The sequence below is a fragment of the Buteo buteo genome, chromosome 24 (genome assembly GCF_964188355.1).
Source record: "Buteo buteo chromosome 24, bButBut1.hap1.1, whole genome shotgun sequence".
Taxonomy (NCBI): Eukaryota; Metazoa; Chordata; class Aves; order Accipitriformes; family Accipitridae; genus Buteo; species Buteo buteo.
This window is the reverse complement of record NC_134194.1, coordinates 20,784,617-20,811,065: the sequence shown is the minus strand read 5'-3', so window position 1 is coordinate 20,811,065 and position 26,449 is coordinate 20,784,617. Positions and strand designations below refer to the sequence as shown.

At 60.6% G+C, this 26,449-nt stretch overlaps 1 protein-coding gene and 1 pseudogene across 5 annotated transcripts; one reads left to right on the top strand and one right to left on the bottom strand.

The window, feature by feature from the left end:
• Positions 1–1,549: 1,549 nt before the first annotated feature.
• LOC142044538 (proteinase-activated receptor 3-like) lies at positions 1,550–3,847 on the top strand (annotated as a pseudogene).
• Positions 3,848–4,143: 296 nt separating this feature from the next.
• ARAP3 (ArfGAP with RhoGAP domain, ankyrin repeat and PH domain 3) lies at positions 4,144–26,143 on the bottom strand. Of its 5 annotated transcripts, none has more exons than XM_075056467.1 (34): positions 25,978–26,143; positions 22,953–24,077; positions 22,239–22,300; positions 21,844–21,917; positions 21,551–21,621; positions 16,793–17,062; positions 16,466–16,535; positions 15,536–15,656; positions 15,128–15,315; positions 14,128–14,234; positions 13,822–14,021; positions 13,585–13,670; positions 13,230–13,412; positions 12,825–12,987; positions 12,369–12,500; positions 12,142–12,295; positions 11,880–11,982; positions 11,444–11,642; positions 11,292–11,355; positions 10,818–10,981; positions 10,449–10,661; positions 10,181–10,286; positions 9,491–9,638; positions 9,229–9,297; positions 8,860–8,934; positions 8,624–8,738; positions 8,335–8,463; positions 7,999–8,132; positions 7,759–7,841; positions 7,504–7,539; positions 6,662–6,725; positions 6,417–6,554; positions 6,044–6,082; positions 4,144–5,336 (listed from the first exon to the last, which is right to left on the bottom strand). In XM_075056467.1, exons 2-34 carry the CDS (start codon positions 24,035–24,037, stop codon positions 4,770–4,772), a joined length of 5,412 nt encoding a protein of 1,803 aa, XP_074912568.1. In that variant the 5' UTR covers positions 24,038–24,077; positions 25,978–26,143; the 3' UTR covers positions 4,144–4,769. The 5 variants fall into 5 exon arrangements, with proteins under 5 accessions (XP_074912568.1, XP_074912570.1, XP_074912569.1 ...); XM_075056469.1 differs by having other exon boundaries at positions 22,239–22,297; XM_075056468.1 differs by lacking the exon at positions 25,978–26,143 and adding an exon at positions 24,219–24,471.
• Positions 26,144–26,449: the final 306 nt, after the last annotated feature.

Genomic DNA, 26,449 nt, shown 5'->3' with positions numbered 1-26,449 from the left:
GATGGGGATGTGGGGACACGGGAACACGAGGACAAGGGGATATGGGGACGCGAGGACATGGGGACAAGGGGACATGGGGGCATGGAGACATGGGGAGATGGGGATGTGGGGACATGGGAACACGGGAACATGGGGACAAGGGGATATGGGGACATGAGACACGGGGACAAGGGGACATGGGGATGTGGGGACAAGGGGACATGGGGGCATGGAGACATGGGGACATGGGAAGATGGGGACGTGGGGAGATGGGGATGTGGGGACATGGGAACACGGGAACACGGGGACAAGGGGACAAGGGGAAATGGGGACACGGGGACATGGGGAGACAGGGAGATGGGGACATGGGGACACGGGGACACCAGGACATGGGGAGATGGGGACAAGGGGACACGGGGACATGGGGAGACAGGGAGATGGGGAGATGGGGACACCAGGACATGGGGAGATGGGGAGGTAGGGGGACAGGAACACGAGGACATGGGGTCAAGGGAACACAGGGAGATTGGGACATAGGGAGATGGGGTGATCGGGAGCACTGGGGCTCATGTCCTTGGGCAGGGGGGGTGTGGGGAGCCCTGGGGCACAGGGACATTGGGAATGCTGGGGACCAAGTCCTTGTGCATGAGCACACACAGGGCACTCGTCCTGAGATGTGGTGACACGTGGGGTGCAGGGGCACTGATCCTGGGGTATGGGGGCAGTGGGGCAGTGGAGCGTCAGGCCCCAGGCACAGGGACACGTGGGGTCTCATGTCACATGGAGGACATGGGACCCCTGGCTTGGCACACCCCTTTCCTCATCTGTGCCCTGGTCCCCCTGTCCCCCTCTCATCCCCCTCCCATCCCCTTCAGCTCTCCTTTCTCTTTCTGTCCTGCTTTTTCTCTGCCTGTTCTTTCTGCAGAGCTTTTGGATCCCCCTGCTGTCCCTTTTGTCACCTTCTTGCTCTTTCCCTGACATTTTGGGGGTCAGCTGCACATGTCCTGGTTCCCCTGATCATGTTGATGCACAAAGCTGGGCTGGGGCAGTGTCACCAGGTCTGTTATTCCCCTCCATGGCCCCTCTGCTGCAGGAAGAGCCAGGAAAATGGACCAGGGGCCACACAGCACCCAGTTTGGTGGCAAGAAGGGGACAGCAGAGTGGGACAATGCAGAGCGGCCCCATCTACAGGGTGACATTGGCTTCTCAGGCCGAACAAGGTGACTGATCCCTGGGGATGTCTGGTCCTGGCAGGGCTGGGCAGGCAGAGTGCCCTGTGTCCCCAGTGTGCTGCATCACCGAGCTGGGAACCAGCTCCCTCCTTCCTGCCCCACGCCTGGGGCACGTACAGCTCCACTTGCCTGCTGCGGTTCACAGTCTTTTGATGGCTGCCTTACATCTGCTTCCTCCTACCTGCAGCGTGCCATTGTGTACTAGTGGCTGGAAATCACCCCGACCTCAATGATGTCCCTCAGGTGCTCGGTGGTGGTGGCAGCTGGTGGTCATCTTGTGCTCCCCACCTCCCGTCTGGCCGCTCGCACAATGGGGACATAGGCAGGACACAGGCATGATGAGGAGGAGAAAGAGGAAGGGTGACAGCGGGGAGGGGGCTAGTGCCTGTCCTGCCACGGTGACGCACAGTGGGGCCAGCCCTGCCTGTGGCATTTGTGCGGACCCAGCTGGCGCAGAGGCCACCCTGCAGAGATGTCCCAGCTGCTGTCTTTGCATCACCCTCCTGCTCAGCTGCACCTGGCTTGGCTCGGCCATCCAATTCTCCCCAAGTAAGTGCCTTGGTGGGTCTGGGGGGTGATGGGGCAGGGCAGGGAGGCCTCACTGGGATACCCAGATATCATGTCCTGGAATACTTGGAGGGGATAGCTGGGTGTCATAGTGAAAGCTCGGGGCACTGCTCTGCTGCCTTCCCTGAGTGTCCACGTTGAAAACCTAAGTGAAGACCTGAAACCCTGCCACCCCTTTCCCTTTTGGCAGCAAAAATCAGGTTACTGCTCTCGTAACCTGAATTTCCCCTATCCCCTGGATGCGGAGAGGTGGCAGAGGTTGCGGGAAACCTGTTGGATGTAACTGGGGCCCCCTGGGGCCAGGCATCCTGGGGACGACCTGGATAGAGTTTTTGGAGCCAGGGGTGACATACAGGGGATCAGAGCCTGGCTGTGTTTTTTGAGCAAGCCAGAAAAAGGATTTGATCAGGAGTTGTTTGTCTGGTGTCCTGGGACCTTCCTGTTCTTCACTTTTGTTCTGAGCACGCAGTGAAAAGCCTCTGACCACAGGAAGACGGGAGGCATGTGCAGCCCCAGCTGAGACCGGGGGCTGAGCTGGGGGGGCTGGCCAGGAGGAGGAGGAGACAGGAGCCCTGGTGGGACAACATCTCCCATCCTGGCATGGGTGGCCATATCCTGACCCTATCCTGGCGTGGGTTTCCTGTCTGCCCTTTTGATCCCATGGGGTTGCAGGGGACCAACTGCGCTGGGCTCTGTAGGAAGAGGAACGTCAGCGGAGCCGTGTGTCCCCCCAGCGACACGCAGGAGCAGAGCCTGTCTGGGCTGCGGGCAGGGTGCCCAGCTGGGCTGGCACCACTGGAGTGGCACTGCCAGGCGAGCGGCGTGGGCAGCGCAGGATGTGGCATGTCTCCTCATGGTGAGGGTGGCAGGATGTTAAGGGATTCTGTGTCCTGAGCTGCCCCTGCCACAGGGCAGGGAGACGCCAGCTCCTGCATTTGCTGGCAGCTCCGCAGGGAGGGGTGACATCTTCTGCGTGGTCCTGAGTGGGAAGGAGCAGTGGGAGGGGGCTCTCAGCTGAGCCTGATGCCTTGTGTCCTCCACAGTGCCTGACAAGGGGCAAGCCTTGATTCCCCTCACTCCCCAAGAAGAAATGATGTGCCCCAGTGCCTCTGTGCAAGCTTTTCTCAACAGCACCCTCACCACCTGTCTTCTCCCTGCCCTCTGCTCTGTGGTCCTGCTCGTGGCGCTGCTGGCCAACACTCTGGCCTGCTGGATCCTGGTGACCAACTTCAGGAGATGTTCCAGCACCCTCTTCCTCCTCAACCTGGTCAGTGCTGACTAGGACTTTGTCCTCCTGCTCCCCTTCAGGATCCTCTACCACCTCTTGGGCAATCACTGGTTTTTTGGGGACTACCTGTGCCACACCACGGTGGCCTTCTTCTATGGGCACATGTACAGCTCCATCTTCTTCGTCACCTGCATTGGCCTGGAACGCTACATGTCTGTGGTCCACTTGTTCCTCTGGAAGGGCTCCAGTTGGACGTGGGGCAAGGTGGGCGTCTATGTAGGCATTTGACTGGCGGTGGGGCTGGGCATGAGCCCTCTGCTTTTGCACCCCCAGACAAATCATATCTTGAGCCTGAACATCACAACGTGCCACAATGTCCTAGGAAAGGATAAGCAAGTGTTCCTTATCTACTGTTTCCTCTCCCTAGTGGGGCTGGGCTTTGGCTTGCCCTTCGTGCTCATGACCATCTCCTACAGCTGCATCCTGGCATGGCTGCTGGCCAAGGGGAGATGCTATGGGCAGGTGGTGCATGTCCTGGCCCTGGTCCTCCTGGTCTTCATCCTCTGCTTCACCCCCAGCAATGTGCTGCTCTTCATCCACTACTTGCTGGAGGCCACAGGGTGCACCAACGTCACCTACATCTGGTACGCCCTGGCCCTGGTGCTCAGTGCCTTCAACAACTGCTTCAATCCCTTTGTTTACTTTTATGTCTCCCAGAATTTTCAGGGCTGAGTCCGGGATGCAGGCAGCTGCTGCCTGGGGGGTGCTCAAGACCTTGGTAGGGAGGGTCTTGGAGAAGGCAGCCTTGCCCCTGAGGTCCAGCAAGTAGACCCAGCTGTAGGTAGGGCTAGGGGGTACTGGGCTGTGTTCCCCTGCCCCAGGGAGGGGGGATCCTGCAGCTTGGTGCCCAACACAAAGTGCCGTGCTGTCCCAGGCTGGCAGCAGACTTGGGCAGAAAATCCCACCCTGGATCTGAGGTTCACCAGGACTTTGCCCCAGTTTTGCAGTTCCTCTGATGCCACTGGCGCTGCCCCCACCCCATGGGTCCCCCGGCTGAGTGCCTGGCTCTGGCACCCCCATCTTCCCACCTGCCAGACCCTGGCATCCCTCACCACTCCTCCTGCAGTGACCAAACCCTCCAGAGTACAAACAAACCTTTATTTTTCCGTGCTGGTGGAAGGAACAGGTATAAATACCCCAGCTGAGCAGGAGCTGTCCTCCATCGCCAGGACTATGTGCTGGGCACACACGGCCAGCCCTGCTTCTGTTGACCCCCACCCAAAATATGCCACGGTAGGTGCAAGAAGGGAAATGGGGGATGGCTTGGGAGTCCTGACCCTGCCCCACGGACCCAGTGATGTAGAGGGGACATCATGCTGTGTTCCCCCATGCTGGCAGGCACTGCATGCCCCCCTGCCTGACACCGTGCCGTGCTGCCGAAATCTGCAGGCACCATATTTCTGCTTTTATTTTCCCTGTTACTTTCTTCCCTCGGTGCTGGGCCCGATGACAGACGTGCCACCCATGAGCAAGAGCACATGTGGCAACATCCCCAGCCCTCCCAAGAGGCAGTACCACAGATCAGCATCCTGGTTCCCACTAGTCCCCTGGTCCTCACCAGTCCCTGCTTCCAGCCCACCTCCAGGGTCAGGAGGAGGAGGAAGGTGTGGACTCCATGATGTGGGAGCGTGGGGTACCCATTGTCACTGCCGCTGGGCACGACTTGACCCCCAGGTTGGTGGCCACCCCTTCGGCATGGCAGGTCATGTCACTGGCTGGCCTGGCTCCGGTGGCTGGCCCTCGTTCTTCCTGAGGATGACACTGCTGAGCTCCTGGATGAGTTTGTTGTTGATAGGTGAGGGAGACTGCATGTTCCTCTTCTTGGAGATCTCCAGGGAAGTCTCCACACTGGGACTGCTCCCTGGTGTGGTTGCCTGCTCCCAGTCCCCAGCCAGTGCCAGGGAAGGCTCCATGTTCCTCTCCAGAGAGGCCGTTTTGGTGGGTCTGAGCCCCTGGGCTGGAGCTTTGTCGCTCTCCAGGTTCAAACCCCTTTCAAGGGACAGGGCTTTGGTGACGGGGGGACCCGGCACCCTCTGGGCTGGGCTGGCGGGCAACGAGGAGCGCAGCGCTGTGGCCGGGGGCTGCTCAGGGAACGGAGCTGGCTTCTTGGACCTGTCCACAGGGGGCACGGCCGACAGGTCTGCCAGCAGCCCCTGCCCCAGCTCCAGCGTGGCCAGTTCAGGGAAGTTGCCCACCTCCTCATAGACAGGATCGGCGTCCACCTCCTTCTCCTGCTGCTCCTCCAGGGAGTCCTGGTGCATCTTCATGGGCTGGGGGAGGGCGGGTGGTCAGGGTGAGGGGCACTGTCAGCACCGCTCAGCTATACCCCTCCGTCCTCCCTCACCTTGCCCTCCCTGCACTCGGGTGCTGCCCAGGGACCCTTGCCCCCTCGCCGTGGGGCTGATGCCTGCAGGGGACCCACCCTCCATCGCATCTTTTGTCTCAAGCACCGTTGCCCTTTCTTCCCCCATCACCGATGGAGGGTGAGCATTTTGGTCCCTGCTGAGGCATGGTTCATGCCACCAGGCTGTGGCACCAGCCCAGCATTCCTTGGCAGAGGTGGTCTGGGGCGGGGAGGGCAGATGGGTGCCCATGCAGAGTACAAAGCCAGGTGAGGTGAGGTCCAGCCAGGTGCCCCCTGCAGAAATAACCTGATGGCGAGGAGGACCCAAAACTATTTCCTTGCATTTCTTCTGTCGATCCCCTCTGGGCAATGTGCGCCCAATGGGAGAGGGTCTGGAAACTGGGCTGGACTGTTGTGGTCTTGCTTGCATACACCAGGACCATGCAGGGACCCTCATCCCTGGGTATGGGACACCCAGAGCAATGGGCACTCCCTCTGCCACACAGCATTGGCAAGATGGCCTGGGCATGTCTCCTAGTGCAGGCGGGACGCTGCAGGTGAACCTTTGCTGCCGTAGCCAGGAGGCACGGTGCAAAGCCAGCAACAGATGTGCTCCACGATGTGGGTACTTACAAAGAACATGGACAAAGTCCTTCGCGTGTGCAGGCGGCGCTAGAAACAGAGGAGACGGGCAGAGATAAGCACATGACAGTGCGGAGCAGAGTCACGGATGCCTGGGCAGGCAGAGGACGGGTAGTGGGGGTCAGCACCCCATGTGCCCTCGCAGGGCCCTGCATGCACGGAAAGCTGCCACGGACACGAGCACAGCATGCAGCACGCACACACACCGCTGAGCACAGGGACACACACCCAAAGCATCCATTGGTGCCAGGCAGCATGCACCCACCTACGGGGCCCAGGGGTGGGTGCATGGTCTCGGGGCGGGTGCATGGACCTGGGTGGGTGCAGGAGCACCCGTGGGCAGGGGTAGCTGTGGGGGCTTTACCAGGGTCTGGTTGGCAGAGAGCATGGTGGTGTCGGTGCTGTCCCCGTGCAGGGGCACCAGCGGCATGGTGCCGAACTTCTGCTTGGCGAGGTCTGAGGAGGAGCGCCGGCGCATGATCACAGGGCGCAGGTCATCGTGCTGTGCACAAGGACAGGGCAGGGAGGGGGGGTCATGCTGAGCTGCCCTGCCAGCCCCCTCCTGTCCCAGCCCAGCCCAGCCGGGTGGCATGGCCAGCCCGCACCCACCTGAGCCTTGAGGATGCTGGTGGTCCAATCCCACAGCTCAGCCTGTCCCGAGCACACCAGGTACCTGCAGAGAAGTCAGCTGAGAAGCTGCCAGGGAGCAGTGGGGCCCATAACATCTTGTCACCTTGCCTGTGAGCCTGGGGCTGTCAGTCACAACTACACCCAGAGAGTGTAACTGAAACTCTCTGCATGCCCACATTGCTGCTTCAGGGTAAGGCAAGAGTTCGTTGGGTACCCACGAGGCACCTTGGCTCAGCTGCCCTTGCTGCCCTTAGCAGAAGAACATCTCAGCCCCATGTTGGAGGCAGGGGACGTGCTCAGCAGCTGCCCCAGCATTGGCAGCATCGGGGAAATGGGGACAGGATCAGCAGGATACACGGGTGTGCCTGGCCACCCAGCGGTGCCAGGGAGGCTGGGGCAGGGAGCCCAGCTCAGTACAGGATACAGGAGCACCTGGTGTTGGGTGCGTGGGGACACAGAGCAGTGTTCGTGAAGGCTGGCAAGCGGCACAGCCATGCAGGTAACACAGACACCTGGGCAGGGTGGGCAGGTCCTTCTGGAGCCTGGTGCTGCGTGCTTGGAAGACACATCTCCCGGGGTGCTGGTGCGGATGGAGAGGTAGGAAGGGTGAGTGGTATGGAGATGGATTGACCCCGGCCCCTACCTTGTGTCAGGGAGCATGTGGCCCCACCACTCTGTCCCTCAAGCGCCCTTACCAGGCACCAGCTCTGCCCTGATCCCCAGGACCCTGTAGCACTGCCCCTGGCTGTCCCACTCCCACTAAAACTGGGAACAGATCTCAACATCCCTCCAGCCCCAGGTAGGCAGGGGCAGATACTCACAGCTGCTGCTTGTCCAGGGTCAGTGTGAAACCCCACCTGGTGAAAAGAAGAGACAGGCTGTGGGGCAGCACTGCCAAGCTCAGACACAGCCCAAGGTCTGTGGGCAGTGGGGCAGGGTGCTGAGCTCGCCCAGGCTTGTCATGGTTTTGGGTCCTGGTGGGGCTTGGCGTGCCCCCAGTGGCTGGGTTCATGTGCTGGGTGCAGGGACTGAGGGATGTATGCCCCAGGGCCATGGCCAGGGAAGGTCCTACTTACTGGGCTGGTGGCTTCAGCTTCTTCCTAATGCCCATGTAAACCTTGGCTGCATCCAGGGGCCACTCCCGCTCTGGCTTGGCACTCTGGGGAAGGAGATCCATTGGGTCAGCCCAGCTTGGTGCCAGCCTCCCTGCCAGGAGGACAGCCACCACCATGCCACCACTGTCCCCAGGCTCCCCCTCCCTGCCTCTCTTCCTGCCCTTGGGATGCAGGTCCCTCCCCGCAGCATCCCCTTTGTACCCTCTTCTCCTTGAGCAGCAGCAGCCTCCGGTCCCGGATGACGAAGTAGCGCTCCTGAAACTTGTTCCCCAGCAGCTTGGGGGGCTCCTCACGGCATTTCAGCAGCCCGCACTTGGGGGTCTCACGCTTGACGCCTGCCCAGTGTGGGGAAATGAGGGTCAGGGGGACTGGGAGCATGTGAGGGTGGCTGGGGTATTGCAGGGCGATCCCACTGTGGGTCTCAGGGATGTGCCCCTGATGGCTGCAGGGTGGTGGCCAGGGCAAGGGTAAGACCAGGCAGAGCTGTCCCCCTCTGGGGACACCCCTAGGGGCTGGGACCCTTTGTGATTGCCTTACCTGTGAAGAGACAACTCCCCTCGCCAATGGGGACCTTCCTCACCAGCAGGTATGCAGCGCTGGGCTCTGGGAGCTTGCACCACTGCAAAGCTTGCTCCAGCACCTTCTCCTTGGGGTGCAGGGGCCGCTCTGGGGAGGCAGGGACACTCTCACCGCTGTGTCCCCCTCCCTGTGCCAGTCCCAGTTCCTCCTGCCATTGGTAGCAAGCCCCTCCCCAGTACTCCACACCTCCTCCTCACCAGCCCAGACATGCTAAAAGCATCCCCCATGCCATTCCCACCATACTCACCCAGCTCCCCGTTCTCCAGGGCCTCAAAGGTCAGCCAGATGTCCAGGCTGGCCGCCACGTTGCGCATCTCCAGCACCTGGTTGGTGAGCTCCTCTGCTGTCATTGTGGGGGACACCTGGGGCCAGACACATGGGGAGCTGCAGTGGGTGGTGGCAGGAGGGGTCCCAGGGACAGGCTGCACCAGGAGCCTGCATCCCTCTTCTCTTCCTCCGGCACGGCCTTTCTTTGGGACTCACCTTCAGGGTGACACAGCAGTCAGGCAGCTTCTGCTCCAGGTAAACCTCGATGATGAGGTCCCCTGCCTGTGAGAGCTGGGGGAAGAGTAGGTGGCATTGGTGCCATGCTGGCATGGGTGCTGTGTGCATCCCCTCTCCCCAGGGGCTGGCGATGGTGTCCCAGGGAGCTGGGGCTGCTTGTCCCCTGGGCAAGAGCCTCAAGGTGATGGGTGAAGGGGAGACAAGTGGGGGAAGGTCCTTGCCCAAATATCTGGTGTAGGACAGTGGGGACCCAGGCTGGGCTGCTGGAAGTGCCCCCATCCTCCAGGCAGTCCCACCCGCCTGGGTGTCCCTGATGTGATGGGGCCTGGCAAGCAACATCCCTAGTACCTGGGTGTCCTTCCAGGTAGTGATCAGACTGTTCTCCAGATCCATCTGGGATACCTGGTCCTCGTCAATCTGCCGGAGGAAAGGTGCACAGGGTGAGAAAGGAGACACATAGAGTCAATGTGGAGTTCAATACGGCTTGGGGACACATGGCCAGGATGGAGGGATGCAGGGGGAGGCAGAGGTGGGCAGTGTGGGTGGATACAAGGGGAGGCAGACAGAGCCAGCATGGAGGGGTCTGGCAAGGCCCCTGCAGGGAGCTTACGTTGAAGATGCTGACATAGTTGTCAATGAGGTCTTCCATCACCTTGACCTCGTGCTCCCCTTTGCCATCAGTCTGGAAGAGGCTGGGTGCAAAGAGCAGTGACAGGTTTTTGGTGCTCATCTGGTTGAGGTCCGCACATTTCTGCACCCTGGGACAAGGAGGATAGAGGTGAGGGGCTGGTTCCACTCTGGATGGGGTTTCAGCCCCAGCTACCCTCCTCTGCTTCATACAACCTCTCCTGAAAAATAGCCCGGTTTTCCCCAGCTCCACAGCAGTGGGAACTTCAAGCTGGCCAGTTCCTGTTTTGAGGACTTCCAGCTGCCATCAAACCAGACAACAGCCCCACCTCATACTCTGATTCAGGGATGGGAATTTGTTTTTTTCCCTCTTTTTTGGGCACTGAGTGATGTTTACATCCTACAGGGGTTGTCCCCTACTTCCAAACCTCCCGTCGCTCCCCCTTGCTGCAGGATGACTTTGGGAACATTTGAGATATCCCAGAGTAGCGTGCTCCAGCACACCCCAGCACCAGCTGGGAGGCTGGTGGGGCAGGGCACAGGCACTGGGCTCTTCCTGGCTCACAGGGATGGGAGCCAGCATTCCCTGGGCAGCCCGGAGACCCCATGCTGCTGGCTGGCTTTGGGGACCCCAGCTGGACCAGGGGACCCTGCAGGGAGGTGGCTGACTGACCGGTAGAGATGCCCAATGAGCGCAGCCAGGGTCTTGTGGTTGAGGCGAGGCAGGCGATGAATGAGGTCCTTGTACCGCTCCAGGCGCTGGGGTTTTGAGGAGATTTCTGGAGGGAGGAAAACAAGTCATGGACCATTGCTGAATCCAACAGATACAGAGCTGACATGGCACCAGGGCTGGCCCCAGGACCCTGCCCCGGGGGACACTGTCCCCAGGGGTCCCTGTCAGACAGCCCAGCGTGGGAGCAAGGGTCAGCTGAAGGAGGTACCTGCAGCCTCCTTCCACTGTGGGTGCAGCTCCAGGGTGAAGACAGGGTCTTCCAGCTCACGGAAGAACCTCTTCAGCACATCGGTGACATCCTCGATGAAATTGTCGTTGATGCGCAGCTTGACATTGCGGGCATCCCGCCGAAACTCCTCCATCAGTACCTTGATCCGGGACTTGGCTCCGTTCTTGCGGTAAATCCCCTCATGCCGCAACCCTGGGGCAGGTACATGGGGTCACGGGGGCCCAATCCTGCCCAGAGAATCCTCAACGGGGTTGGTGCCCTGAAAGCAGTGCCTCCTGCCTGGACCCATTGGCCACCCCATGTGTGTCAGAGGATGCTCTGGCCATGCTGCCACTGCACTGGGCTCACCATACTGCGTGATGAAGGCGATGCAGCTGTCCACGATGATGGGGATGTCCCCCCGGCTCAGCTGCTGGTCCCGCAGAGCGTTACCCCGGCCCCCTGCCGATGCCTGGATGTCAGTGTACCATGCCGCCGAGTCCGCCCGCGACAAGCCCTGGAGGTAAAATGTCCTGAGAACAACAAGGGCAGAAAAGAGGGAATGAAGGTTGCTGGTGGGTACAGGTTATCCCCTTCTGCCCGTACACACAGCCTGGCTCTGGGACAGGCACAGCCAGGCTGAGTTGAGGGACGTACTACCCTGGTGAGAGACCCGAGGCTGGGGTGATGTCTGTAAGCTCCTTGGCCACAGCCCTGCTGTCCCAGTAGCATCCCTATCACGGGTTTAGGATCAGCACCGACCCATGCATGAGTGTCTTTGCCCCAGGCAGCCTGCTGAGGTTGCTTTGTTTGTTCCCCATCGTTCCTGTGACCAGGACCCACCTCCCCATCTCCACCAGGATCAGTAGCTCCTTCTTCTCTGGGGTCTCCATGGAGGGAACCACACCTGCATTGGGGTGAGAAGTAGAGGGGTCAGAGCCATGCATGGCCACCCACCACATGGAGCCTGTCCCTGGCTGCAGCATGGCACTCACTGAGCTCCTGCAGCCGCCGGAGGTTGATGCTGTCCTCAGCCCCGTCATCCTCGGTGGGGCAGATGAAGAGGTGGGCTTTCTGCAGGATGAAGAAGGCCTGCTGCCACCGCTCAGGGTTGAGCATGCACTTGTAGCGCAGCTGGCCCACACGCTGGAACTCGTAGCCCAGCAGGCAGTGACAGCTCACGGGCGTGAACCACTGTGGGACAGAGTAAGAGATGAGCCGGGTAAAGACAGGGCTTGTCCCCCAAGCGCAGACCCCCACGAAGATGGCAGCAGGTCAGCGGGGAGGATGGGACCCCCTGCAAAGGGAAGGATGGTGCTTGCCATAGAGGATGAAGAGCGTGGGGAGCTGGGAGGAATCACGATGGGGAAGCGGGGACAGAGACCAGGGACCCACCAGTGGCATGGGGTGGCAGGACTGGGGCTGGCTTACCTTGCCAATAGCACTGGCCCAGGCTTGCAGTGTCTCAGGCCCATCAGTTCCCAGCTGGTGCACTTTTTCCCCAGTGAGGAAGAGCTCAAGGGTGAAGCGAAACCTGCAGAAGATGAACCAGCCCATCAGGGCAGCCCCCTACCCCGAACCTGCACCCAGAACTAGACCAGACCATTGTACCAAGCAGGGAACAGTGCCTGTCCCTGCTCTCTGCATGCCCACAGGCTCTCTGGGCATGCAGTGGGGGCACAGCTGGGGGTACCTTTCGGTGGGGCCAGGGCTGGTGAGTGCCTGGGCTCTGTTCACACCCAGGGAGATGAGGTCCGTGCTCTCAATGTGGCCCAGGGGCTCAGTGCATTTCTCTGAGTCGAAGAAGAGCAGGGCTCTCTCCAGGGAGCACCATGTGCGCTGGAAGTCTGCGGGACAGGGGGGTCAGCGGCACCGGGGTGGGCACCCCACTGGCTGCCCTCCCACGCTCCCCACGCTTACCCTCTTTGCTCTTCTTGGCACCTGGGAGCTTGTGGGGGGCTGTGGCCCGGTACAGATACCCGCTGTGTGTCACCGGCTGGGTGATCTCATTGTAGACGCCCTCCGGACCCAGTTCCTGTGTGCGGGCGCTCCCTGTGGGAAGCAGTGCTGAGAGCGGGGTGGAAGCGGGCACCCACCAAAGCGTGGGTACTGGAGGGGCAGGGAGACCCCACTCATGCAGGTGTAGGCAAGGAGGTGTGCCAGGCATGGGGTTCCCTGAAAAGGGGTTCCAGAGGAACACCCTGCCTTTCCCCATCCCAAAAGAGGGGAGTAGTGGGGCAGGCAGATCCCCCAGGGAGCCACAGCACCTGATGCCTTGGCTGTCCCCAGCCTTGGGGCATGCTGTGGGGCACAAGGGCAGTGGCAAGGAGGAGGCCTCCCCATCACAGCCAGATGGGGCCCAAGGGTCCTCGTTACCTGAATGGTTCCTGGGCCTTTTGCTTTCTGGTCGCCACCAAGGGTCGGCCCCTGGGGCGATCTCGCAGGCAGCAGGGTCAGCCGTCAGCCCAGCCTCCGAGGACGAGAAGAACTGCAGGATGGTCTTGAGCAGGGCTGGTCCTGCCACTGCAGTGCACAGTGCCTGGGATGAGACAGGTGCCTGTAGGGATCACGTCCCGGCTCACGGAGACCCCCAGCCTGCTGCCAGGGGTGCTCGAAGGCAGCCAAAGCAGAACACAACCTCCTACCTGAGCCCCCAGAAGTGCCTGGCACAAGGGTGCGGGTGCACGAAGCCAAGCAGGAGGTGTTGGCATCTCAGACACAGAGCTCTGGGGGGGTTCCCAGCACCCCAGCACCCTGCCTGCACCCTGAGGTGGCCCCTACCTGGAGCACGTCCTCCTGAGTGGCGTAATGGGGATGGGGCAGGCGGTACCGTCCCTCTCGGTACTTGCGGGAGATGAAGTCCCGTCTCTGCTCGGCGCTGGCATCTGGGTAGAGAGCTTCAGCGGTAGGGAGGTGAGCCGCCCAAAACCGGTTGGCTCGATCGTTTCCCAGCACAATGAAGAGCTGCAGGAGAGTCCCATGATCATGGCAAGCACCAGGGCCAGCCGGGAAGAACAGGATGCCCCGTGTCCCTGCATCCTGGGGGATACTGTGGGACTGCTGCCCTGTCCAGAGAAGCAGCCTGGCCCCTAAGCATGCCATGTCAGTCCCAGCACCCCATCCTGAGTGTCTCTACCTGTACAATTTCATTGGACCAGACGCTGGTGTCAAGCTTCAGACTTTGCACCTTGGAAATGTTGGAGCCCAGGCTGCGATGTTGCCCTGCGGGGAGCAGGAGAATGAGCACCCCTTGATTCTTCCAGGGCAACTGGTACCCAAGTTGCACTTATACCCCAGCCAGCACCCTGCCTGCCCACCAGGCCCAGCCCACACCCGCTGGGACCCCCATGTGCCCCCAGGGAGATATACTAGCCTGCACACTGCTTGCAGATGACCACGCACAGGTTGATGGATGCCCAGTCAGGACTTTGAGCCCAGCAGTCCGCACAGTATTTGTTGGCTTTGTTGGACCAGATCTTCTCTGCCACCTCGTAGTCATAGAGCATCTCAGCTATGGCCTCCTGCAGGGCCTCCATCCACTCCCGCTTCTCCCGCTCTGACTCCGCCACAAAGCTATGAGCACCAGCACAGCCAAAACTCAGGGGCCTGGAGCAACCAGCACCTGGGTCCAGCACCTGGCTGCTCCCCCGACCTCATTTCACCTGGATGCCCGGGATACCTGAATATTTTGGAGGGGGTGATGAGCTCGAAGCTGCGGTTCTTGGCTTCGCGGATGGTGGAGCCGCGCATCTCAATCAAGCAGATGCCAATGCCCATTTTAAAGAACTGCAATTCAGAGTGACACTGGTGTTGGCTCTGCAGCACTGTGGCCGTGGTGGACACACCACCCTAGACATGCCCGTGAGACTAGGGCTGGAGCTAGGGAGCTGTGTCCAGCACTCCCAGCATCCCACCCCTGCTTTGCCTGGACAAGCCAGACCTGGTACCCTGCCACATCTCTCAGCCATCTCGTGGGCTGACATAAAGCATCCTGCAAATACATTATGCCTTAAAATGAAAGTCAAGTTCTGCCCACAGCCCCTGAAACTTGACCATTCAAGTCCCTGTATTTTGGGGATTTGAGTCCACGTTGAGTCAGGCACACTCCTAAAGCAAATATCAACTTCAGCAAAAACCACAGAGGCTTGATGCTGCTTAGTGTACGCCAGGCAAACTGGAAACAAGGTGACTGGAAAAAAACCCAGATGTGCTGAGAAAATTCAGCAGGTAGGAGGTGGGGAGTTCCGTGGGCAGCAGGCAGGGTGTGACAGGCCAGCAGGGACCTCCTGCCTCCTGTGGGGCAAGCTCATGTTGCAGCAGGTATGTTTGCTGGTGATTTCATGGTCATTGATCCACCTGTCCTGCGATGGATTGGGATGCTTTGGTGCGACTAAGACCTAAGTGCCTGGCAGAGATGAAGATAATTTGGTGATAGCAAGGAGATTGGGAGGGGGGTCCATTTCTGGTACCTGCTGCATCTCCAAGCCCAGGCTCCCACTACTGCTGCCCTGTGCAGGATCTCCAGCTTCCTGCTCTGCCATTCCCTTTCTCCTGCCCGTCCTTTTCCTCTCTGCTCTCCCTTTGGCACAGGCCCTGGCTAAGCTCCCTCCATCGCTCTCATCCCGTCCACTATTGGCACAGCCCTCTGTGCCAGTGGGGTGTCTGGTCCAGCCACGAACCTGCTCGCTCTTGTACAGCCACATCTCGGGCAGGCTCAGGGCTGCGAACACCTTGGACTTCTGGCCCTTCAGCTCCAGGATGCCTGACTTCTGGCAGTGAGCAGTGTTGGTGGGCCGGGGCCGGGACCCCACCAGGCGTTGGTCCGTCACCTTCTTCTGCAGCGTGGAGCACCACTCATTCCTCTGGGCTGGGAACCAGGCATGAGGGACCAGGTCTGAGCCCTTCCCAACAGGCCTGGCATGGAGCAGAGCACCCAGCAGGCATGGCAGGGGAGAGGTCCCCTCGCTCATCATGGCTGGATATTTTGGGGATGGGGTGAGAGCTGCCTCCGGGATGCTCTGACCGGAGGAGGGAGGCAGGGACGGTTCCTTGGAGACTGGCGGGCCCTGGCCCGGGTCTTCACTTACCCTCGTTCTCGGCACGGAAGACAAAGATCCGGTGGCTGGTGAAGACCTGGAACTTGTTGTCCTTGGTGGAGCGAGCCATCTCAATCACGGACAGCGGGATCACCCCCTTGGGGTAGGGCTCCTGGAACGACCCCCAGGCAAGGTTACCTTCCTTTGCCCTTCCTGCAGGGCACCTCCACAACCCAGCTACCCCAGCACCTGCCTTGCCAGGCATGCTAGTGACATAACCATAGGGGTGGCAGGGATGCCTGCAAGCTCCTGCAATAGTGGCTGCTCCAGGGCCATGCATGGTACCTGTTTCTGCATGGGTGCCACTGACGTGGGGTCAGCCCAGCTGGCTGTGCTGCAGGACTGGGGCAGCAGTGCCTGTCACCCCAGGTGGCACGGCAGCCACCAGCACCCTGCAGCAGGCCTAATGGGGCCATGCAGAGGCCCCGCAGGAGGACGTGGGACAGGAAAGTGTTGTTGACTCATCCCATGCACCTAACCCACAGTGCCAGTGCCCACAATGAGAAAAGTTGCTCCAATGCAGCACACCTTCCACATCCCCCAGATGCTCGGCTGGGTGCTCCCTCATAGCACAGCCTGAGGGGCATCAGGAGCCGAGCAGGAGCTGAGGATTCAGGTTGGGAATCCCCCCTTTGCAGTCTGCCCCAGGGCTTGTGAGCCAGCAGGACCCCCCTTGCCTGCTCCCTGTTGACAGAGGGACCCTTGCTACCCTGGGCTTCCTATGGCGTAAGGCTGTGTTCAGAGCCTCCCAGGCACAGGGGCCACGGCTGCTCCACCCTGGCGATGGTAAAGCAGTGCTGGCTCCTTACAGAAGGACAAGGGGAGGCAAAGGGGATATGGCAGCTCATGTGGTGTCAAGGCACCCTGCTTAAGTGGCACAATGCAGCCTCCCCACCCTGCCCACATCCTGCCCCTTCGTACTTTCTCACTGCTGAAGTACATCAGGTTCTTCCCGTCGAAACGGACGTAGCGCCTCTGGAAGACATAGTTCCTATTGGGATGACAGAAAAACTTGCTGTTGGGAAGGGGACAATTCCCCTGAGGACCCAACATCTGCTCACAGACCTCCCCTTCCCCCAATTGTGGCTGCACAGACACCCTTGCAGCACAGCTGGGGCACCCAAGAGAGTCCTCCTTCTGTGGGGAGGTCCGGCTGCTCCAAGCAGCATGGTGACCAGCGTGCCCGCCTCACTAGTCTTGCCCAAGGGGGCTTTACCTGTGAGGACTGTCCCATGGGTGGGCACGTACCCTTGTGGGGAGAGCTTGTCCAGCCAGCCACTGAGCATGGTGGGTCGGGGCTCAGAGAGCGACGTGAAGCTGGCATAAGGGGAGATGGTGAGGTCGTCCAGGACCTCGTCTGGGTAGAGATGGGCTGGCAGGCTGAACGATGTGCCTTCAGCCCGTGGTGCCTCCACGGTAGAATACCCCTCTGTGTCATTCTGAACGATGCGGTCGATGAGCCGGGACCGGGTCTCCTCATCCTCGCTCCTTCCCTCGCTGCTGCACTCACTGCTTGTCCTGTGAGAAATGGGGCTGTGAGGGAGCACAGCTGCGGCAGCACAGCTGCTCACTGTGCAGGGTCCTGGTCAATGCCGTCCCATCTGGGGATGTCTCAGACTGCTCCTGGCCCCATCCTGAGCTCCTTGGGGCACCCAGTGATGTGGGTGTTTGCATCTCCATGAGCAGGGTGGGACAAGGGCTCTGAGCTCATGAGCCCAGTGGCAACCAACAGCCCAAGGCTCAGCCAGTCCTACACGATGGCAAGGCTGTGGCTAGCTGGAAAAATGGGCTTTCCCACCTTGCATAATACCACACAGGCCACCACACATCTTCAAACCCTTGGCATCACCTCTTTCCTCTCTTCATCCCTCCACAGGCAGGAAATTAAAGCCAGGCAGCTCCTCAGTCCTGCTCCCTGCTCTACACCCACCCCAGCTACCTCCTCACCAGGGGTCTCAGCCTGCCCTCTCCCTCTACACGTCCAGTGTTCATAGCACCAGGAAGGTCCTTCTACCACAATACCCTCCTGCCTGCTCTTACGTCCAGCCGAAGTGTTTTGCAAAGGGATCGGGATAGACAGATGGGCCAGTGGATCTCCTGCATTCATCTCCTTTTCTTGGGTAGCCATGCTAAAATCCTCAGCCAGGCCTGGTGAGACTCTCCAGCCATAACAATAAAAGGAAATTATAAAAATAAACTGCTAAGCCTGCCCCTTCCCCTCAGCCCTCTCAGCCAGACGCTTTTCTCTCCCCGAAAAGGAAATGTGCTGGAAAATGTCTGTCGGTCCCAGGAGCTCACAAGGGAGCAGCCCAGGTGCAGTGGTGACAGGCAGGAAGAGGGTCACGGCAGCCAGGACATCTCAGCACCAGCACAAGAGCACCTGTGCCACTGGGTGACTTGTGGCATCCAGTGCCAGGATGAAGAAAAGGTGCCAAGAAAGGCAACAAAGATGGTTCAAGCCCTGTCACAGCTTCTGTCTGTGGAGCACCTGAACAAGCTGGGGATCTCCAGTGGGGAAAGGGTGAGTGATGGGGGCAGGTTTCTGAAGTCATGAGCAGCACGGGGAAGGCAGAAAGGCATCTCCTGGCCACCACTGCTTCAGTCACAGGAGCTGGGTGACATCAGGTAAAGCCAGCAGAAGCAAGGTGCAGAACCACATGGGAAAGGAGCGGCTGACCCGTGGGACTCCTCACCATGGGATGTTGTAGGAGAAATTTATGGAGGAGAAACCCACTGGGGGTTACTGAATATGAGAAACCACCTCCAGCACAAGTCCATGTCCTAGAAATGCTTTTGGAGCAGAAGAATGATTGCAAACACCTCCCCTCACTATAAATGCTCCAAATACCCAGTTTTGAGCACTGCCTCATCATAGGAGCCAAGGCAGTGCATGGACCTGTGCTTTGACCCTGGACAGGCACCTTATGAGGCCATTGGACATCAGATATCCCTGAACCATGTGGGACAGAAGCAAGACGTGAAGTCTGCCTGGGAGGATGTTGGGCTGGAGCCACCCAGGCTAAGGGTCAGCTCTGGGGAAGTGGGATGGTGTATGGGACTGAGGAGGTGGGTGGAGAAGGAAAATGGCCTGTTTGGCTCCAGGGTCTGCAAGAAAGACAAGAAATGGCCATGGGTGGCTTGGAGGCTCAGAGCACAGTGAAAATTGCTGTATAATTAGTATGACAGAGACTTGGCAGAGGTATTCATCTGGCTGGATTCCCAGCCCGGTGTCCAGCTTCTTCAGGAGGGACTGGCCAGGGAGCAGGGTGGTTGGAGGACTCTGTATGTCATAGGTGAACATCAGCCTTGAGTGCCAGAGCCAAGTGGAAGACAGACCCACTGAATGGGCAAGAGAAAAAGGGGGAAAGTTCCATGATAGCCCCTTCCTGAGCTGTGATTTACAGTCACTGAAATCATAAAGAGCTGGAGGACAAGCAGCAACAAGCAGGGATGAGCAAAGCCCACGGCCCGGCTGGAGTGGGGTGTCTCAGCAGCCCAGGAGCACACCAAGTTGCAGGCCAAGTCCCAGCTCTGCCCTTGAGGACAGGGTTGGTGGAGGAAGCCTCCAAGAAACAAGTCTGCAAAGGCCAAGTCATCTCCCTTTTCAGCTGGTGTCAGGCAGTGAAGGCAACTAATCTTAGGGCCAAATGAGTCCCCAGGGCAAGGAGAGGGTGTTTCCAAGTCAGCTGAGCCTGGAGGGTGATGTCTGAGGTGCACTGAGTTGGTGCAGTCTCAGCCTGTCAGTGCTTATGTGGGAGAGCTGGTGGAAGATGGAGGATGGGTGATGGAAGAAAGGGATCTGCTGGCGGTGAGGGGACCAAGGAGCTGCTGATGGATCTGGTCACTTCAGCTGAGGGTCATGGGCCAGCCAATCAACCTGTGAGTGGGCACCTGAAGGTAGGTAGGGAGATAAGGAATAAGATGTCAAGGACGCACTATTCCCAGTGTTTCTTTTCCTGCAGGGAAGATGCTTTGAGGTGTAGGGAGAAGCAGTCTGGGTAGGTATCTACCTGAGGATCATCTCATCGTGGGTCTCAATGCAAACCAGGGCAGGGTCCACCATCCTCACCATGACGTCTGACGAGTCGTTGTCTGACCCAGTCCCCCGAGCTACATGGGGTGACATGGGCACTGCTATGCCACCATCTCTCTCCTGCTGAGACTAATGCCTGAAGTGGGACAGATGCTGTCCTCTGCATCAGCATTTCAGGCACCTGAACATGACCAGCTTGGATGACAGTGCTCAGCGTCAGAGCGGGCAAATCCTACCCTACACTCCAGGCTCTGCTGGACTCTCAGAGACCCAGCTCCCAGTTTTAAGGGGAACTTTGCATTCCTCTTCCTCTTTGCTGAGGATATCTCATTTCTGGCCAAGGTGGCTCTACCCATTTCTAACACGGACACTCACTGCCCAGACCCCAAGCCAGAGAGCAGCATGGTCCGGGCGAAACTCACCCAGAACAGAGCGAGAGGAGCTATCTCAGGTAGGAGGAAGATATTGTGCCAAAGAGGCGGGACGGCCTCTCTGAAGTTTGGGAGTGGGAAATATTTCCCATAATGAGTGGGTTGGTGGGCTGCAGCAGATGCTCGCATTGTCCCAGTGACCAGGTGCCAGTCAGCAGGAAGAGTAACTGGCTGAACTGGAGAAACACCAGTGTTGAAGAGGAGGATTGGGAGCTCCCACAGAAGCAGCAGCAGGGTCTGGGGCTGGCTAGCAGTGGCTCAGCAGCTGAGCAGAAGCCCATAGCTCTGCTCCAGGGGGATCACCGTCAGACTGGTGGTGCTAGTCTGGGGAGGAAAGCTTTGGAGCAGCTGGTCAATGGTGTCCATGAGCACAATGCAAAAAGTCCTCAGAGGCTTTTCTGTCTCTTGTTCAACTCCTCACACCCCAACCACCTTAGTGCTCAGGCTGGGAGAAAAAAACTGTGAACCGCTGCCTCTGACACGCTGCTGACGGTCGCATCCTGTCTCTTCTCAGCAAGACTAGGCTGTAAAGCCCTTGGTGGGTCCAGGGCTGCAAGTGCCTGGCCAATGCCTTTGGGATGCTCTGAATCCCAGCTCCCTGGAAGCCGCTGGATGGAGACTTTGACCCACAGGCCAGCATCAAGCCCCACTCTGAACTGCTCGTTCAGAGGCTCCACAGCAGATTTCAGTATTTCTGTTTACAAAACTCCTGTTCCCAGGTATTTGCAGTTCCCTACCCATGGCCCATGTTGGCTCTCATCTGGCTGCAATGTCTGGCTGTGACGCTGGATCAGGCCACACTGCAGTGACTCACACCCAGAACAGGAGATGGGCTGGACCAACCAACACTGGGGCCAGAAAGGCAGGGGCATGGGGACGCACTGGCCGGCAAGGCCACAGGCAGAGCTGAAGGACACAGAGCTGCAGCTTGCCTCCTCCTCTCTAAGCAACACAGGAAAAGGAACCCTCCCCATCCGAAATGGGAAGAGCAGCTTTCCTTCCTCTTTCTGAGATGCTATCAGGAGTTATGGAAAGTACATTTCAAAAGCATTTTGAAGGTGCTCCTCACAATCTCACTGTCCACCATAGTGTGACAGATCAGCAGATGCTAATCTGATGATGCTGGAGCCTTTGGAGGTCGCACATCCCTTTATCTGGGGCTGAGAGCCATCCCATTTCTGAGCAATCCCTGTCCGCTGTGGTGTTTCCCTGTTCCCAGTGGCCGAATACTGGCTCCGCTCAGAGTCCAGGTACCCAGTGCCACTGGCACTGCCCCAGCTGCCCACCGAGAGCATCTGTTGGCAAGCATTGCTCCCTGCCCCCCGGCCATCCTCCAGCACGGCTCCTTCTCATCTCTGAGCCCATTGGCTCTTCTTGAGATTGCTGACCTGATCCCAGGTGTTCCTGATAGGCTCTACATTGGGGGAAAAGCCCCCCCCACCTCTCAGTTTGTCCCCAGGGGTGTCCCCTGTCCCCCTGGCATGCAAAGCCCAGACTCCAAGCCCAGCCAAGCCCCTGCAGCCTGGAGGAGGTGATGCCTACCTGCATGCTTCTCGCTCCAGGTCCAGCTCAGACACTGCCTCGTAGCTCTGATCGGAGGAGATGCCAACACCCTGGCAGGAGAGATTGGTCACATCTCCTCTCCTCTGTGCCTTCTCCCATCCCAGACCTCCTCAACGTGCCTGGCCCACTGCATGGGGTCTCAGCCTGTGTCTCCCACCCCAGGCACTGCCCAGCACCACGGTGTCACCAGCTGCAGCTCCCTACTTTGCAGCCGCTGGTGGGATGCAGAGCGATGGCAGGGGACAGCCACCATCCCCACAGTTTCCTCTCACCTTTTGCTCCCGGGATGGGGCTACATGCCCAAAGATGGTCTCGCTGTAGGGGCTGATGGGCTGCTCGCCGACCTCTGTGGGCAGAGACATGGGAGGGAGAGGCAGTCAGCAGTGCCTGCTGCGGAGCGGTGACCAGCCAGGACGGCCAACCCTGGAGGGGGACGCCCCCACTGAACCCACCACAGCACACCCCAACACCCAGGGCATCTGGCATAACAGAGATGCCAGCCTGAATACATGTGGGGCTGGGCCCTGCGTTGACCCACGGACACCCTGGTCCCTGCGTGGGGCAGGACCTGGGGGAAGGGCAGGGTGTGTGGGTGTCCTCCTCACCCCCCCTTCCTTGGGGACACTGGGAGGTCCCCACTGTGCGCCGGTGCCCTGGGGGCTCTCACCTGCCTTGCCGGTGGGTCTCTGCGGGATGTGGGGCAGGCCCCCACCAGGCCAGCCGGGACTGCTGGAAAACAGGAGAGGGGTTACTGTGGCTGCGGCCAGGATGGGGTGGGAGCCTGCAGGGTTTTTCCACCTTGTTTTCCTGTCTGGCTTAGAGGGGCTGGGGGCTGTGCCTGACAGGGGCTGAGCCCGGCTCTGTCCCCTGGGATGTGCAGCATCCCCTCCCTGGTTCCAGCTCCCTCTTCGCTCCCTTCTCCTCCCCACCCTGGGACCTGCTGGGCTCCGTCTCCTGGGACTGCTGGGTATTTCCCATCCCAGCTCGACACCCTCTAACATCTCCCACCTTGCTCCCAGCAGGAGCCAGCCCCAGAACCGTCACTCAGCCACCCCCTTGCCATGCTGGGGAGCCCTAGCCCTGCTGCCTGGGGGGGGGCAAAGGAGGGGCAGCAGCTTCTTCCCCCAATGAGAACGAGCCACCCGGGGGCCCAGGGCCACCCTGTCAGCAAAGAGGGATCCCAGCTGCCCTGCAGGACCGCTCCATGCAGAGCCTGGGGAAGGCACGGGAAGGGTGGCGAAAGGGGCTTTGTCAGCACCCAGAGGCAGGCAGGGCCAGGCTGGGGATGGGGTCCCGGGGGTGGGGGGCTCTCTGGATCCTCGGGTCTGGCTGCTCTGCACCCTCCCTCTGCTCCCTGGGGTGAGGGAAAGCATCTGCTTACTCAGGCTTGTCGTCCGGCTGGGTCAGCTCTTGCAAGGACAGAACCGGGGGCTGAGCGACACCCTGACCCTGGGGGCCATCCGCCCCTCCTGAGTCCTCAGCTGGTGCTGACGGGGGCTTGAGTCCTTCGTAGATGACGTTGGACACCATCTCCAGCCTGCCCTGCTCTGAGCCCGGCTGCGAGGCTGCCCTGGGGCACGGTGAGGGATCTCTCCTGGTTGGGGCAGCTGCAGCAGGCAGGGGAGGGCTGGACACGGGGTGACCCTCTGGCACGCTGCCCGGGCTGGGCTTAGCTGCCGGGACCCTGTGGCTGTGCCGTGGTGGGACGGATGGGGCAGACGGGGGGGATTTCTCCGATGCCTCCAGGGTTTGTCCATGATCCGGAGCTGGGGGGAGCTGTGTCTCCTCCCGAGCGCTCTCCCGCGCTCGCAGCCGGGATGCTCCCATGCCCATGGCCACGGCAGCCCCTGGGCTAGCCGGCAATGCTGATCTGGGCTCCGGGCTATCCAAATCCGTGGAGCTCTCCCCTGGCACAAACCCCTCCAGTACCACGAAGGCAGCAGGCTCCCTGTTGCTACCCGGGCTGTGTGCCGGCACCGTGGCACGTGCTGGTGGCACGGGTGGTAAGCCCTGCTCTGGTTTTGAGCGAGGGAAAACTGTCCTCGGCTTGGGAACTGGCTTCAGGAGGGGAGAAGCAGGGTCCTTCTCTAGAGGCGATGCCTGGGCGGGCGCAGCAATGTCCTGTTGTGTCCCAAAGGCATCAGTAGACCCTCCCAGCTCTGCTTTCATGGCATCCTTGCCTGCCTGGGGGGCATCCAGGACCTCGGTGGCTCGGAAATGGGCATCTCCTGCTGCGGATCCCCCCTGGAATTGACTGAGCATCCGTGTCTGCTGCGCCAAGTTCAGGATCCTTTTGCGATGCCCGGTGGCGGTGATGCCAATCTGCTGCAGGTGGTTGCCATCCAGCAAGGCAGCATCTCTGGCCACATGGTACCCATGCTGCTTGAAGACATCCCGGTACTTCTCCAAGTGGATGGTGGCCAGCCAGTCTGCAATATCGGAGTCAGGACCGCACAAAGAGCTCATGGCCCTGGGGTACCTCTGCGACGGATGCTCAGCCCATCATCTGCGGAAGGAGAGAAAGGGGGTAAGGAGGCAGCATGAAGGGGGGAGTTCAGCTGCTGTGAAGGGCACAGACCCCATGGGTGGGAGCGCGGGATGGTCCTGAAGGTCCCCCCACCTCGCTGCTCTCCCCGGAGTTGCTCACCTCCCAGCTCACGAAGCCGGCATCCTGTTGTTCCTCAGCTCCGAGCCTCTCCGCCCCTCCCCGGAGCTGCCGGATCCTGGCCCCGCTTTGTCGGCGAGGCTGTGACCCGAGCTCCGACAGGAGCCGAGTGGCCGGGGGCTCACAGGGGAGCGGGTGGTCCAGCAGATGCCGGCTGCTGGGGCATCGTGGGCTCTGCCGCGTGTGGGGCTGGGAAGGAGGAGGACAAGAGCTGGTGCGGCCGGCAGGGGTGTCCGGGTGGAGGGGGCTGCCCGAGGCAGATAACGGGGGGAGCAGCTGGGCCCCTCCCAGGGGATGAGCTCCTGTGCCGGCCAGCTCGGGGAGGGCTCTGCGGCCGGAAGGGCCAGACCATAATCTCTCTCTCTCACTGCTGGCGAGGGCATGGGAGAGGTCAGCATGACTCACGGGCAGGCAGAGGGGGGATAGCCTCCCACCCACCCCCAGCCAGGACGGGCCCCTGCGCACCCCGCCGCCGGCACCCACAGCTCGAGACAGAGGGGCACAGCCCAGGGCTCGTGCTCAGCACTGTGCCCCCCCCACACCAGGTCCCGCTCCGCCAGGGACCCCCAACGCCAAATTATTTGCTGGCACAGCCCCGGGACAGAGCTGCGGGCTCTCTGCAGAGCGCTGAGGGCCTTTTTCCCATGAATCATGCTGCTCCACACTAAACCATCTGTGCTGACTGTGCCGCCACTGGGTCTTTTTCCAGTTCCTCCATTTCCCTCTATTGTTCGGCGCAGGCTTCCTTCCTGCTGCCTGCACTCTCCCACGCATCCCCTGCCCCCCTCCCGCAGGAGCCGCGTCCTGGCCCGCCGAGGGACAGCCGGGCCAGGCTCCATGCTGCGCAAGCCCCCGCGCCCCTGCCCAGGCATCTGCCTGCTCCCCACCGCTGCCTGCGCAGGCAAGGGTTTGCATGAGTGGCATGGGGAAGTGCGGGCAAGCTGGTGTGCGGTGGAGGCAGCGGTGTCCCTGGGAGCACGTGGAGGGGGAAGATGCTGTCAGTAAGCACGCACAGACAGCAGGGCCCTCTGCTCACACATGTGGGTGTGGGGCGTGCGTGGGGTGTCAGCCCGACCCCGTATGTGCGTGCGCGGGGGGCTCCCCGTGGGGCGAGCGGCTGTGCACCAGCGTGCGTTGAGGAGGGACAGTCATGGCAGGAGCTGGGCGAGAAGCTGGGGGAGCAGGGTGCGGGGAGCAGGGCATGGGGACGTTGCAGCTGGAAGGCTGTGGGTTGATGTAGGACCTACAGAAAGGGCTGGGCATGGGGGGGGTGTAGAGGGTGATGTCCCGTACCGGTGTGGGCTGGGTGCCTCTGCCACAGGGTTAAAGGGCTGTACCCACTTCTGCCCAGCAGCCTGGTGCTGAAATGGGGCAATTTCCTCCTTTCTTGTGCCTGTATCGGTCCGAGGGATCTGCAGCCAGCTTTGCCTGCTGCTTGTCCTGCCTGGGGCTTCAGAAGGCAGCCTCCTGCAGGGTCTTGGCTCCGGAGACCACTCTGTGCCCAGGCAGTGGGCAGCGGGGCCGTGCAGGGCACTGGGCTGTGGTATGGCACTTTGGGGCAGTCTGGCTGTGCCCGCGAGCAGTGATGCTTCACAGGGAGGTGGACACCGTCCCTGTCCCTGCAAACCCATGTGGACTAGCTGGTGCAGTGGGCTGGAAGTGGGCATGGACTATCCCCATCCTGGCCCTTTCCCCAAGTCTGTCCCATCCCTCCCCTGCCACCCTCGGGGTTCTCCCTCACCTCTTGCCCCGCAGCGTGGTCCGCAGCCCCCCAGGGCCAGGTCTGGCAGAGCAGCACGGTGGCAGTGATGCTGCAGGCTCCACGGCTGCCCCGCTCTGAGCTCCAGGGTGATGCCAAGGTGTCCCCGTCGGGCACAGGACTCAGCCTGCAGGCACGGGCAGGCAGCCCTGCAGGAACTGCTGCGGGTACAGGCAGGCTTCGCAGCACCCAGCCCACGCCTCCCACTGCCGGTCCCTCCTCCAGGCCAACCCTCTGGTCCCCATGCCTGTTCCACCCTCCCGTCCTGCTCCTTCCCAGACATGACCCTGCCCCACGCTTGGCTCCTGGCCTGGCTGGTCTGTGTTCTGCCCCTTGGCCAGGCTCTGCCCTCCTTCAGGGGCTGCCTCCCACCCTTCCTGCTCATCCCCTCATGCTCCTTCTCTCGCCTCCCCAGCAAGGGTCCTGCTCCCCACCACGAGCCCTCATTCATGCA